The sequence below is a fragment of the Dendronephthya gigantea genome, unplaced genomic scaffold (genome assembly GCF_004324835.1).
Source record: "Dendronephthya gigantea isolate DGI-Jeju-01 unplaced genomic scaffold, DenGig_1.0 000043F, whole genome shotgun sequence".
NCBI classification, from domain to species: Eukaryota; Metazoa; Cnidaria; class Anthozoa; order Malacalcyonacea; family Nephtheidae; genus Dendronephthya; species Dendronephthya gigantea.
This window is the reverse complement of record NW_021163053.1, coordinates 1,680,953-1,692,563: the sequence shown is the minus strand read 5'-3', so window position 1 is coordinate 1,692,563 and position 11,611 is coordinate 1,680,953. Positions and strand designations below refer to the sequence as shown.

Genomic DNA, 11,611 nt, shown 5'->3' with positions numbered 1-11,611 from the left:
TAAAGATGTTTAAACGATGTTCAAATGTTACACAATGAGCCTATTTTAATGAACTTGGAAAGCCAAATGAGTTAGGCTAGGGAACAACACCAAAACCTTTGATTGTAAACAATTGCAGCTGTAAAACATATACGCAGTGGAAACCTTGACAAACTTCATTTCAGTGTACAATTGTTTATCGTCTTAAGCATTACTGCAACGCTCCCGTCGCTCCGTGTTTTTTATTACACGTATGTTTTACTCTGTGCTTTTTTATCATACGTATGTGTGCATTGCATTAAATTCTATGCTATATAATTATGGTTCTCGACTCCTCCTAAATTTAACAAAAGCCTCTATCCTTCTTAACCTTTGCCTACATTTACAATAAAAAGAGTAATGCTGCCTAGAAACAAAATACTTAATGTGCTATAATGCTATTCAGCTATTGATAATATTATCATTGTCCAATGTAGAACGACGCTTAAAATGCTTGAATGAATATTAATCTCCGTGTATTGCTTGAATATTCCTATAGCAACAATATATAGGTTTGCAAACGGCAAAAAATAAATTATAGAAAAAAGTTAATTGCGTCAATTAAAGTGCCAATTAAAGATTAGTTAAAATATTTCTTAATTACTTTCCTAAACTTGGGATATTGTAATACTGGTCCATTTAGCTTTGGGTTGTGTAAAAATTGCATGTTGTTGTGTAGGGTAATATGACTGAATTTTGCTGGCTTGTGGCTTATGTTTTCGTTCTATACCAGGTGATATTTGAATTTGGTTGAATTGCTGAATATTCACTTGAACAGGACATGATATTTGCCTGTTGGAAGTCGACTTTTCTTCTCCTTTATACACGACTGTAGTGTTTCGTAATGGCGGGCCGGGCTCTTTGCTCTTCTTGATGTTGTTGCTCGTCACACTAACAGAAATTGACTTGGCACAAAGTTGTTGAACACTCACACCATTAGTTTTCATATCATCAGACAATGTGTTTAGATCACCTAAACTCTTGCTCCGTCTACTCGTTAATTTTCCTGTTACAACCTGATCACTACACGTGTCATTTCGAATTACGCTGCCAAATGATCCACTGGACTGTTCTGCAATTGTAAATAACGTCGGGTTTAGAAACCTGCGAGAATCTGTGTGAATTGTATGATGTCTTCGTCTGAAACGTTTGCTTTTCGACCATTTTGTATTCCTTTTTATTTCCGTGTAGATGTTTCGACTCTGAGTAGGCTCTTCTTCCTTAGCAACGGATGATATAGATAACGATTCTGACTTTGTTTCATCTGTCAACGGTTGACTTTTATCCATATTGGTTGACTCTACTTTTCCAGCTTCTCTATTCACCTCTTTCTGGCGGTTTTCCATTAAGTTTTGGTCCGAGAACACTGCTCTACCACAACTAAGTGCGGGCGAATCATTCGACGTTTTCTCAATTACTTCGCTTTCCATCTTGCCTCCTTTACAATGCGGCGTTGAAGAGTCAGGTGTTTTGTCTTGCTTTTGAGACCGTATTATATATTCGTCAGTCTCACATATCTTATCTTCATTCTTATCTTTACTGCAATCTTGCTCAACACCTCCTGATCCATTCTCTTCATCAAAATGTTTTGAGGCTTTCTGATGAGATGAAGCAAGCTTGGCTACGGAGAAAGCTACTGGACTCGACCACCTTCGCTGATGAAACGGCCTAGCGTGCATAGCTGAAATTTTGAACGTTTTTGGTTCAACCTCCGAATCATGAGTTGCTGTCTTTAATTTTCTTAGCTGCCCGCTATCCAATGAGTTGGAGAGATCATTACAACTCGTAGTAGGGGACGACTGAAGGCTTCCTTGTCTTCGATATAACTGTTCACTGGAGTTTCTTCTAAGACCAGACAAACAGGAAGAGTAATTTTTTGCGTAGGACGACCAAGGTCTAGAGAAACTCATTCGTCTAGTCATTGCAGAGGGTTTTCGTTTTATCTCAGCTGTGCTCCTCTCATTATCATAATTGGAGTTCGCTGTTGCTGGCTTATCTCTGCCGTCGCTTTCAAACTGCCGTACGTCGTGATCTGTTGAAGCCATCACTGGGTGAGAATTTGATTTCTGATTGTTTAACTAAACGGCGAAATAATAATTTTAGTAAGCGTCTTCAATGTCCGACGTTTTGAAACCGTTTGATGGCATTAAAAATTAAAGATAAATAAATAGAATGTAATGCACCAACCGCAAATCTTTGGTCTCGGTTAAACTGATGAATATTGAACGAAATTTGAAAGCTTTACCAAAATACAGGTGGCGTGTGGAACATAAACATTATCATTAAATGAATAGTTGATATATGTATGCAAAATGCAAAATGTATACATTATACACTAGAACGAATACTTAAAAGCTGCCTTGACAACTCAAGTGCACTAAAATGTCTTGTATATTGTTCTTGTCAACGACGGAAATTCGGTTGTGTTATATACAGTTAATTTGCGTAAATTATTATCAATGACTTGCCCGTTTCATTTGATTCTATATTTTTAAATATTATTATATGGAAAACCACTAAGACATTTCCACCTTGACCTTGCTGTTTTGTTAATTTTCAAATTGACTATTCTTATGGTTTGTTTAAAAGCGAACATGACGAATGACAAAACGGAAGCCATACTGTGCTTAGATTTATTGAAGCGCATATTGACGTTAGATTGATAGTAGCTATATTGATGTTCACTGAGAAATATCGATTTCCGAAATGGATTGAATTGAAGCTTTTATTTATATTTCAAACAACTGAATGAAATAGTCACATTATAAACTGTTTCCTTTTCGGTATTTACGTTTTCCTAGAAGAAAACATATTTCCTGATAAAATTTCTTCTAGACGTTCCACTTCATGAAATTTATTTCTGCTGAGATATCCAACGGATATGTTTTTTTTGCATCCGCGGTTTCCAACTTAAAACGACCCGTAATGCCGCATATTTAAAATTTAATGACATGTATTGCGGCACCTGCTGGAATATTTAATATATGATATTTGACTGTGCGAAATCGCTTTCGTTTCCCACCCTTTCATTAGCCTGCAAAGGGGGTTGTAAACACGGCAATCTCGTTCCCAGGGCATAGCTGCGCGGTTTAGAGGAACTTGAGGTTCAAGCAAGCACTGATAATTATATGGAATTTGATTGGCTTAGAACCTCATAAACGTACGCCGAAAGTTGAGTATAGCGGACCATGAGCTCATGGGTGATGTACTTTTTTAATGTACATTCGGGGCTTCACCGAAAAACTGAAGTTTCATTAGTTCATTTTTGACACACTGGAATTGGGAACTACTTTTCACTAACGCTATATATTTAATTTATCGCCAGTACAAATCATTACAGTACAATACAAATCACTATTATATCACTATTTCCATGTTTCTTTGATTTCATGCCTCATCAACATATACTTGAAGTGAACGAGCAAGCTTAAACATTCCCATCAAAATCTTTTTTTGTTTGTAGTAGTTAGGTTTTTTGCCAGTGTATCCATCGAAGAAAAAATTTGGTAATGCCGCATTAGGCACACTGTAAACATTAAATAAATCATCTAGGCACTTTAATAAAGTTCCTGACAAGTTACCCGGCTTCCATCGTTCCTCGTCAGTCGAGAACAGCTTTGTGTAGAAAAACAGTGACTTGAAAACGTACGTCTTTGTTCATAATTAACAAAAAAAAAGAAATATATTGTTATAAATGCAGTTATACTGCAATGTTACAACTAAAAGGCCAAACAGGAAAATGGTAACTTGAAGACGTGGAGGGTTGAAGGGAGATCTGGTGTCAAAATATTGAGGGTTGATTTGCATAGGGACAATTATTCATGCCACTCTATTTGAACGGAGCGACGTTTGTTAAGATGATATCATTAGTTCCTTTTGTACATGATCATTTCATTAGGGAAAAGGGCAAAAAGTGTTTGTATGGTGCATTTAGGGTCATTCGCTCCTGCGCTATATCCTTTTGTATGGTGACGTAACCATGCGAATCAACATTGTTGGGCCCCCTATGGAATTCGTAAACCGTTAACTTTGGTATGAATATCTGTAAAGTATAACATGTACAAGAAGGAATTTCGTTTTCCGAAGGAAATCCCAATATGCAAATTTGTTTACACTTCACTAACCAAATCAGAATGCATAAATATTAGCTACTTTCGTTAAAAAAGTATCTACCATTTTATATACATAAAGTAAGTAAAATTTAAGAATTGTGATTGGCGTTACCTGAAGCAAATCTGATACAGATGCATTATCCTTTTCTATTTTCAATTCACCTTCTTTATAAGGAACCTTGCCCTTAACGTAGTCCCAAAACCACTTTGGGTGCTTAGGTGGTACGTATTGCTCAATTGTCGTGATATTCTAATGAAGTAGAAATATTTCGAAGAACTTTGTTATCTACTATAGCTTCGTTATCTTTCACATGCATGGCCAACAAATATGTGTAACTGCTTTGTACTGATGAAAACGGACTTTTTTATATTCCACACAGCTTCGTATCAATCGTATGCCGACACAGGGAACAAGTTTCCCGCCATGATGATCAGGATTTCGAACCCCAACTGAATATTTAGCACTAAGTGAGTTTAACGCGATTGGACAATCCAATAGTTGCTTGCAAATTACTTTAACAAACACTGAAATTTTAAACTGAAACTTCGATGTTTGTTATAACCATTTGCATTCTTTCAGTTGAAAATAGTTGGTGTTTTCATTAGTATGACTCATACTAACTCTCCTGACGAAGGCCCTCAGGTCGAAACGTCGAGAAGTGTTTTGTCTATTTAGGCAGTTGTTATACCACATTTGATGCTAAGTTGTTTGAAGACGCTGCCACGCTGCTCCTTGGTTATATTAAAATAAAACACCCTCATTTTCCATTGTATTTATTACGATGGGTAACTTTGGTCACATTTCTAGAACTATAAATATTACCTCCATTTTGGTCGATGGTGGTTCATCTGGTACTGGGTCTTCCCATTCTTGCCTTTTCTCATCATCTTTCAAATGGATATCTCTCAGAATCTTCAAGAGTCGCAGTACTCGCTTTTCAATGCTGTTGCAAGCGAAATTGGCGAAAATGTCTTTTTCTACCATGGAAAATGACACTCTCATTTGCTCGCGAAACGACTGGCGATAAATACAGGTGGTTTTTTTGACAAGTTTCACTCCGTCATCAATGAATGGTACTAGCAAAACATTATATTGCTCCGCCACGATTTGCGTAAGCATTGTGGCAAAGGAGTTCTCGATATCAAGATACCGATAGAAAGGAAATTCAATATCTTTGTGATTGGGATATGTAATGCACGGTGCTAAATCGATTGAAATGTACAACTGACCTTCTGGTAGAAAATCGTCCACTAAAAATTCAAGCATAGCGCATGGACCGTGTTGTTCAGGGCAAGGATCACGCTGCCATTTCGATGGCATTTTGACAGACTTTATTGCCTTCATAACAAGGCTGCGAAATTCTTCCTGAAGCTTGCTGATTGATAAGACACTCTTGAATACCTCCAAGGTGTCTTCATCAGAATCTTCACAAAGAAATTGCTCCCACAATTCTTTGGCTTTTTCGTCCTCCAGTATTATTCTCGCAAAGCCAAGCTTTGTTGGAACTGCCCTTCCAATCCCTGGCTTCGAGAGTAGCACAAGTTTGGCCATGTAATCATATTCATCTGGTAGGCCCACTTTTGCGTCATCGTAAAAGCTCCCTGATTTCAGAAATGTGCTCTTGAATCTTGGGTCTAATCGCTCAACCTCGTCTAATATCTCTCTCGTATATAGTTCAGCTTGCTCTGCAAGGGCTCGATTTCGTGGTTCGTCACTAACAACTTTTCTGGATTCATCAAGTTGTATAAGATGTTCATCCAAAGCTATTCTATTTTTTTCTAGGACCTCAGTGGCTCTCTTGAAATCTTTTACAACCTTGATCCATTTCTCTTCATGGATCCATATTTCGGGTTCGTTTTCTGTTGTTTTCTGGAACTCATTTCCCATCACTAGCAGTCTACTAGATATAGTCCGGTGACTTTCAGTAATATAATATTGTGTTAACTTGTAAAGTTTCAAAATGCGAAGGAATAGAAAGTCAATTTTCGATTTTGATTTTAAACTACCCAAGTCTATTATATTAGTATAGCCTGACGCTTGCACGCGCTGGGGTCAATAGCTTGTAGCCTTGATGTTACAGAGACGGGAATTCGGGAAACTCTCAAAATTAAATAAAAATGCTTTTATTTTAGTTAATTGCTGTTTTCTACAATGTTCTATGTTTACACTAGACTGGTGCCATCGCTAAAATTGGTAGCCGAGCATGCATAAAATTGGTATATACGTTGGTAGCAATTTTAGCCTCCCTCTGCCAATATATTAAAAAACAAAGTACAATTCTAGTTACATGATTGTGCATAATGAGGTCAAATTCAAATGTCGATTCAAATCATTCAATACCTCCACATTATTTCACTCGTTAAAAACACACCATATATTGTATAAACATATTGTTGAATGGAAGCGAAAAAATGCTTGGAATGGATAAGTCAGAAGAAATACTACATCCCAAGATGCTTTGCCATAGAAATTGCTTTGAACCAATGAGAGAAAAGGTGTCTGAGGTACTAAGAAAGATCTCTGTAACCAAATGATAATATTACATATCATCAAAAACAGAGAGGCTTCGCGTACCAAACTTGATCTATAGCCAATACGAAAACGTAAGGCTCTGATAACTGTTGATGTTTGAAGCATACACTGTATTATCTCCATGACAGATAAAGTCAGCATATAACATGGTAAAATTGAGATGTAGATTTGAGCTATTGATGCAGTAAATATAAAACCTTGGTGAAACAGTACCGCTATGAGTGCGAGTAATAACATCACGTCAACAGCACCATAATCAAACCAACAATACATTTGACTGAGTAATCCCTTGAGAATAATCCAACATGAGATGCATGTGAACGTCAGGTACGCCATATTTGTCATAAAAAATATACGAACTGTTGTAGCTGACGTGTGCATTGTGGTGACGCCAACAACAGTAAGGAAGAAAACAGAAAATATGACCCCAAATAACAATCCTAAGCCCACACATCTCCTCATAATATCACATTTACTCTGCTGTATGATAATATTGCTCGTAGACTTCCTTATCCTTGGTGATTGGAATGGACTCATGGGGCTTGATGGCTTTCTGATGTCTCTTTCCGGATTCAGAAATTTTTCACCAGGTGCTAAAATTACTGAGTCCATTGTGTTGATTTCAGTCAACTCGTCGTCAATATAGATATCATCTGGTTTGGGTTCCAGTTCTTTAAGATCACTCCATAATCTATATATAGCACCGAGTGAGGACAATGGGAATTCGATCAGGAATGGATAAAGGAACGGATAGACGTGATTCAAAACTTTGCCAATACGCAGCGTTTTGCCATTGTGGTCTATAGACTTGACTGCACTGTGATGCGATTGAGACATTAACATATGACAAAACAAGATTATGTTGGTTGAGAGAAGATGAAGTAATGCCATGCGAATCATTGAATCATCTTGATAACTAGCTTTGGAATATTTACGAAGGAAAATGATTTGTGTCACTATGAATAAGGTGTTTAAAACAGTAAAGAGCAGTCTGATGATTTCTGTTTTGGCTTCAATATAAAATGCGATCTGTAAAATATGAAGGAAAATACTGCCTGTTCCAAAGAAGTAAACTCCGCTAATGAAAGGATCTTGGTAATACACAGACGAGTTTAGAAATTCCACTGTAGACTTGCCAGGCGTCTTGACCGTGTAATATAACATCCATATAAGTGAAGGCAAAATACATGTCATCAAAAATCCACTTATGTGATCATGAGTAACGATGTTTGTCTTTGAGAAACGATCTTTTTGAAGCCATCTTGAAATATTTAAAACCACTCCGATTGTTGTTAAGCAGATCAGGTAGAGAAGGCTTAATGTGTTTCCATCACGGCGTGAATTTGACGGTGAAAATGGTTGAAATATTGAATAAAAACACGATGAACAGTAACTCAATGAGAACTTGCCTTTTGTCCCTCGATCTTTACTTGGCATTCTTAGGAAATTATAGAGAATATTCTTTATTTTATTCCTATTTTTTCTTCTTCACTGATATGTTAGCAAACAAAGAAAAAATCAATGACAATGTTTTTATTGACACGTTCAATAAAGCAGGTGGAAATACGATCGACACTGGTAGATGTTTTGTTCAGGTTTTTTCAAGTGAGAAAAAATCACATATCTCTGACCTATGAGTCCAAAGACAATAGCGGTTTGACAAGCCATATCAATCGGGCCTGGTCAAATATCGCTTTTTTCATGCGCAGTCGAAAAGGAATGTGTTAAGTTAAGATCGTGAGATTGCAGGGATGAGGATCACAGCCGGACCTTTAATGCAGGGGGGATTTTCATCCCGGCGTTATTTTTTCTTTCTTGTCATATATATGTTATTGATTGAATTATAATTCTATACAGTTGCACAGTTGAGCAGTTGTATAAGATTGGCGAAAAAAGTGAGCTAATCTGTTCATGTACTGCTTAACTGAACTTACATACACAAGGAGGATAAAATGGATATCTGCATCGGTCTCAGCTAGTCTAACGGGGGCTTAACCCTATGCGATTCTGAAGTGACAGCTATATTTTGCTGTTCTTATATATGCGTAGCAATGCGCAAATCTAAAATGAATTTTGATAGATTAGTTATTTTTCAAGTATTTTCTATAGAGCCGTGCATGATTTACAATGCGGGCGACATGCCGACATATATAATTATGCTTGACCACTTTCGGTATCGAGGATCGCTTAGCCATTCATTGTTGTCGGATTTATACGGTTTCATCCTTGCTTTACCTCTTATCTTTCATCCTTATTAGACCGTCATATCCTCATTTGCCTCTCTCGTAAATCTAGTACTTTAGTACTTTAGTACTTTAGTACTTGCTGTTCACCAGTTGCGTAGGCAGACATTGCATATAGGAGGAATGGGAATCCCGCGCGATGGCGCTTGCAGAACTACGGGCGCATGGCGCTTGCAGAACTACGGGCGCATCCGCCTTATAATGAACATAAAGTTCGCTAGGTTAAAGGCGTCCCAAAAATGTTTTAAAAACGCAACCAAGTTACCATACTTAATCTAAATACCTGGGGCCGGTTGTATCAAGCCCGTTTAGCTTAAACGGTGGATAAGTTCAAAATAGAAATCAAGTCTATCGTTTTATTCAAAAAGCGAGGTACCGTGTAATGAACTGGAAAGGGAGTTGTGACATGCATGAAGTTTTAATTTTGGAGTATTTCGCCGGAACATTATTAATTCGAAAAATTGTAACTTGTTTTCAACGTAACTTCTTGCAATATTGATCTTGAACAAGATTTCGATCAAATGGGTTAAATCTTCACTACAGGTACGCTTGCTTATTTATTTCATCTTACTGCGTGACAGGTGGTTAACAAAGATTAAAGATGTAAAATAAATTTCTTGTACCAGCTTTATAAAGGCACATGCAACATGGCGGACGAAATTAATACTAATATTTTAGATAACGAAGTGCAACCAAGCAAGGAAGATACGCCACAACAAACCAGTATTTTAAAACAAATAAAGGACATTCTTGCAGCGATTTGCTACCCATACTCCAAAGAATACGATGACTTTGATCAAAGTTTTTTTCTTATAGTTTATCTTAATGCTATTGTTGTTATCTTCGTTGTATTGTTTGCCATAAAAGAATTATCTTTCGGAAAAGATAATGGAGAAACGTCTCATTTTGTACAGGAAGGTGATGTCAATATCCTGTTGATATCCTATATGACACCTGCCATTTTATGGACTGCCTGCCTTTTTCTCATGAAAGATGACAGCCACATACTTGTGTTTGACAGAAAATCAATCTCTTACAAACGTCCTTTGTTCTATTCTCTCTACGTATTTGGTGGTGCATTTTTCCTAATAGACATTTTACAAGTCGCATTACAGTTGCGATGCGGTACTACGGAGCATGTTCATAGTATATATCTTTTGGTTGAAGCTACTTTTGTCCTCACGCAGTTATTGTTCCAGGTTATATTTTTAAATGCGTCATTTCTCGCAAGGAGCTCTGTAAAACTGGCAGTGGTTCACATGATTGGCTCAAATATCTCGGTGCTTATTCATGAGATATTTAGGAAAGACACTCAGGAAACGCGAAAGTCAAACAGTACTATAAGCTATTGTGACCAAGCAGAGAATGCCTTGGGAAGAATTCTGGATACTTTCCAGCCACTATACTTGCAATTTACAGTTATCACGTTGGTAACTCTTATTTACATTTTCAACAACATCAAAGAATCCAACAATGAAATGCAACGTTATTCACCAAATACAAAAATGTTACGCTGGAAACAAAACTTGAGCATTGACACAACCCTTGGAAAAAGTCGTTCTGAGACTGAGTGTACCAGTGAGTCTTCAATGGTATCATCGCAAAAGAGAAAGCTTTCTTCAAACATCGAAGGAGGTTTGCTTACTGGTCTGCTTCTCGCTCTAACAGTATTGATTGTTGGTCAGTTACATGCAACGACAGATGATTGGTACGAATTGATTATTGTACGTGATATTTGTAACGTGATCTTTGTATCTGCAATGCTGTTTTCTAATTGGTCAATAGCGTGGGTATTGTATAATTATCATCCGTATTATGACTGGATACCGTTCACACCGACTGAAGGCATATTGTTCATCGCTGCAGGAGGCTACTTCGCTTCTAACACTTTCCACATTGCGCTGGTCGATTTCACTTCTGCCAATGGAGCCTCAATTTCATTCATAATTAAATTTATATTTAGAGTAATACTTGTATTTGTGCAGACATTTGTTATCAGCAAGACTATCGGACATTCATTACGTTGCCATGGCTACAACAAATGGCGTAACTCCTTGTCTCAAAGCTTAATATTTCTTGTAGTTTGCAATGCAGCTATGTCTTTAGATGCAATATTCTTTCCAACTGCAGGCGTCATTGACACTGACGTTGAGCTGCTGTTTAACAAACGTACTTTGACAGTTATAACTTCAGTCACACACTCTCTTGAAGTTTTTTATTTCCTTCATTCATCATTATGTTTTCTTGATATTTCCTATATGTATCAACAAGAAACGGTAATCCAGCAGTGAAAGTGTGGCTAGTGTAAAAAGGAATAGGTCAATGAATAAAGACAATAGGATAAATTGCTAAAATATTCGTACATAAAATATGAATTCTGGAGGTAACATTATATATTGAAGCAGCTCAATTTCGGTTTCCACTTTCCACTGTGTAAAAAACCTTCTCGTAACAGCAGAGGCGCCCTAAAGGTAGGATCAGGTGGAATTATAAAAAATATGTCTTTGATTGCAGAATGCGTTATTCAATATTTTTCTCTTTGGTAGCGATACAGAAATGCACATTTGTGAACCAGTGATTAGATTTTCGGGTTGAAACTTTATAAATACCATTTTTGCAGTGTTGGTCAAACCATAGACAATCCAAAAGACGGTCTTTTTGATTGTCAAACTAGGGTCGCTTGGCCCAGCCTGCGCTGCCTGCAC

The 11,611-nt window shown here is 37.1% G+C and overlaps 4 protein-coding genes across 4 annotated transcripts; 1 reads left to right on the top strand and 3 right to left on the bottom strand.

The window, feature by feature from the left end:
* Window positions 1-42: 42 nt before the first annotated feature.
* On the bottom strand, window positions 43-2,222 carry LOC114527077. Its single transcript, XM_028548668.1, has 2 exons — window positions 2,206-2,222; window positions 43-2,096 (listed from the first exon to the last, which is right to left on the bottom strand). Exon 2 carries the CDS (start codon window positions 2,061-2,063, stop codon window positions 627-629), a length of 1,437 nt encoding a protein of 478 aa, XP_028404469.1. The 5' UTR covers window positions 2,064-2,096; window positions 2,206-2,222; the 3' UTR covers window positions 43-626.
* A 1,134-nt stretch (window positions 2,223-3,356) lies between these two features.
* Window positions 3,357-6,081, bottom strand: LOC114527326. The gene is made up of 3 exons (XM_028548987.1): window positions 4,954-6,081; window positions 4,243-4,380; window positions 3,357-3,669 (listed from the first exon to the last, which is right to left on the bottom strand). Exons 1-3 carry the CDS (start codon window positions 6,016-6,018, stop codon window positions 3,406-3,408), a joined length of 1,467 nt encoding a protein of 488 aa, XP_028404788.1. The 5' UTR covers window positions 6,019-6,081; the 3' UTR covers window positions 3,357-3,405.
* A 130-nt stretch (window positions 6,082-6,211) lies between these two features.
* LOC114527076 (proton channel OtopLc-like) lies at window positions 6,212-8,159 on the bottom strand. The gene has a single exon (XM_028548667.1). It carries the CDS (start codon window positions 8,098-8,100, stop codon window positions 6,484-6,486), a length of 1,617 nt encoding a protein of 538 aa, XP_028404468.1. The 5' UTR covers window positions 8,101-8,159; the 3' UTR covers window positions 6,212-6,483.
* Window positions 8,160-9,447: 1,288 nt separating this feature from the next.
* On the top strand, window positions 9,448-11,212 carry LOC114527075. Its single transcript, XM_028548666.1, has one exon. The coding sequence runs from the start codon at window positions 9,554-9,556 to the stop codon at window positions 11,195-11,197; it is 1,644 nt and encodes a 547-aa protein (XP_028404467.1). The 5' UTR covers window positions 9,448-9,553; the 3' UTR covers window positions 11,198-11,212.
* Window positions 11,213-11,611: the final 399 nt, after the last annotated feature.

Coding starts and splice junctions, on each gene's coding strand:
- LOC114527077 (XM_028548668.1), bottom strand. CDS start 2,063: ATGGCTTCAACAGATCACGACGTACGGCAGTTTGAAAGCGACGGCAGA.
- LOC114527076 (XM_028548667.1), bottom strand. CDS start 8,100: ATGCCAAGTAAAGATCGAGGGACAAAAGGCAAGTTCTCATTGAGTTAC.
- LOC114527075 (XM_028548666.1), top strand. CDS start 9,554: ATGGCGGACGAAATTAATACTAATATTTTAGATAACGAAGTGCAACCA.
- LOC114527326 (XM_028548987.1), bottom strand. CDS start 6,018: ATGGGAAATGAGTTCCAGAAAACAACAGAAAACGAACCCGAAATATGG. Junction 4,381..4,953: donor CACCATCGACCAAAATGGAG/GTAATATTTATA, acceptor CTACTTCATTAG/AATATCACGACAATTGAGCA. Junction 3,670..4,242: donor CTGTATCAGATTTGCTTCAG/GTAACGCCAATC, acceptor TTATGAACAAAG/ACGTACGTTTTCAAGTCACT.